Source organism: Telopea speciosissima, chromosome 10, assembly GCF_018873765.1.
Source record: "Telopea speciosissima isolate NSW1024214 ecotype Mountain lineage chromosome 10, Tspe_v1, whole genome shotgun sequence".
Taxonomy (NCBI): domain Eukaryota; kingdom Viridiplantae; phylum Streptophyta; class Magnoliopsida; order Proteales; family Proteaceae; genus Telopea; species Telopea speciosissima.
Window position 1 is genome coordinate 34,683,462 of NC_057925.1, and position 1,857 is coordinate 34,685,318.

At 39.4% G+C, this 1,857-nt stretch overlaps 1 protein-coding gene across 1 annotated transcript; it reads left to right on the top strand.

Annotated features, from left to right (window-relative positions):
* The first annotated feature begins 233 nt into the window (after window positions 1–233).
* On the top strand, window positions 234–1,296 carry LOC122643494. The gene is made up of 4 exons (XM_043837111.1): window positions 234–566; window positions 662–812; window positions 918–949; window positions 1,039–1,296. The coding sequence occupies exons 1-4, from the start codon at window positions 234–236 to the stop codon at window positions 1,294–1,296; spliced, it is 774 nt and encodes a 257-aa protein (XP_043693046.1).
* The last annotated feature ends 561 nt before the right edge of the window (window positions 1,297–1,857 follow it).

Genomic DNA, 1,857 nt, shown 5'->3' on the forward strand with positions numbered 1-1,857 from the left:
GCTACACAGTGGATTAGTGATTTGGAAAAGGTTTATGAGGCGATCAAGTGCACTGATGACAGAAGGTTATGTACGCCACCTTTATGCTTCAAGGAGAAGCAGATCAATGGTAGAAAATGACTAAGTCAATATTGGAGGCAAGTGATAGGCAAATCACCTAGGATGGATTCAAGGCAGCTTTTGATGTCAAGTATTTTCCGCCTTGTGTGAAGCAAAAGAAGATCTTTGAGTTCATGGATTTGACTCAAGGAAGCCAATTGGTGATGATATGTGAGAGGAAGTTTGAGGAACTATCTAGGTACGCACCACACATGGTAGGTACTAAGGAGATGAAGGCTCGACAGTTCAAGCAAGGTACTAAGAGTATCTCTCCCATGCAACTGAAGACATATGCTAAAGTGGTCCACAAATCTCAGATTTATGAGGCCATGGAGAAGAATGCAACAAAAGATGAAGAAGTTGAACCAAAGAAAAAGTTCAAGAAGAGTTTTGCTGCCCCTACAACAAACAAAGGCAATTGGAAGAAAGTCCACAAGAAGAAGCCCCAATTGACTGCAAGAAGTATGGTAAGAACCACAAGGGTGATTGTCTAGTGGGGGCATTCACTTGCTTTAAGTGTAAGGAACCTGGATATCTTGCAAGGAATTGTCCAACATTGAAGGATCAGCTAGAGCGGAACCCACAAGGAGGTCAAGCCAATCAAAATGCCCAAAATAGGAGAGACACTCAAGGCAACCAGAAGCCAAGAGCCTCTAGAAGGGTTTTCGCAATGACTCAGAAGGATGCAAAGGCATCTCCCTCTGTTGTGGCAGGTACAATTACTTTACTTTGAAAATGTTTATGAATGGATGTTTTATGATGATGATGTTGTGTTGTGGTTTCCCTATACTAATTGATGAATGATTATGTATGAGTAGGTATGCTGAAATTTTTTGGAATACCTGCTTATGTATATTTGATTTAGGATCCACTCATAGTTTTGTATAGAGTACCTTTGCTACTAGTTTGAATGTTGTGCCTAAAGTTTTAAATTTCCAGTTGTGTGTGTCTACACCATTTGGAGGAATGATAGAGACAGAATTAGTTTGTGAATCATGTGATGTAGAGATTATGGATAGAAAATTGACTACATATTTAATTCTGTTAGAAATGAAAGATTTCGATGTCATACTTGGGATGGATTGGCTAGCAGCATGTCATGCTAGTGTTCTCTGTTTTGAGAAGAGGATGGTTATGAGACCTGTGAAGGAACCAGAATTTAAATTGTTTGAGATGATGATAATAACTCCACCGTAAGTGATAATTTCAGCAATACAAGCCCAAAAGTTACTGAGACAAGGATGCCAATGATTTTTAGCTTCAGTTGTTGACACTGAAGTGAGGGGAGAAGTTCTAACTGATGTACCTATCCCCAGGCCCTACCCGAGTACATGATACATCAGGCCTATGAAATATTTAGGGATGGTTAATGAGTGAAGATATTAACAATGGGGTGATTCGGCACTGTTTCAGTAAGAAAGAAAGAAGAATAAAAGAGAGGCCTAGGCTCCTAAACTTAGTTTGAGTGTAAGAAGCCAAGCTTGGAATTCAATCAGATTGCTCCCAAAATCTAAGGTAAAGAACCCAACCATAGGACCTAATCCTAGTTCTAGGTTAAACTAATGATGACCCTCATCACCTTGAATGTCCATGCTTGATTAACACCAATGGGGTTATAGAAACATGCTATGAGCATTCTTTTCATGTCTCACAAATACAACAAAAGAAAGGAAGAGAAAATAAAAAATCTAGAGGTTAGAGAGAGGGAGAAAAATCTGGAAAATAGAGAAGAGGGAGGAAGAACACTACCTTGAAGTG

Coding starts and splice junctions, on each gene's coding strand:
- LOC122643494 (XM_043837111.1), top strand. CDS start 234: ATGGATTTGACTCAAGGAAGCCAATTGGTGATGATATGTGAGAGGAAG. Junction 567..661: donor AATTGACTGCAAGAAGTATG/GTAAGAACCACA, acceptor CCAACATTGAAG/GATCAGCTAGAGCGGAACCC. Junction 950..1,038: donor TTTTTGGAATACCTGCTTAT/GTATATTTGATT, acceptor TTAAATTTCCAG/TTGTGTGTGTCTACACCATT.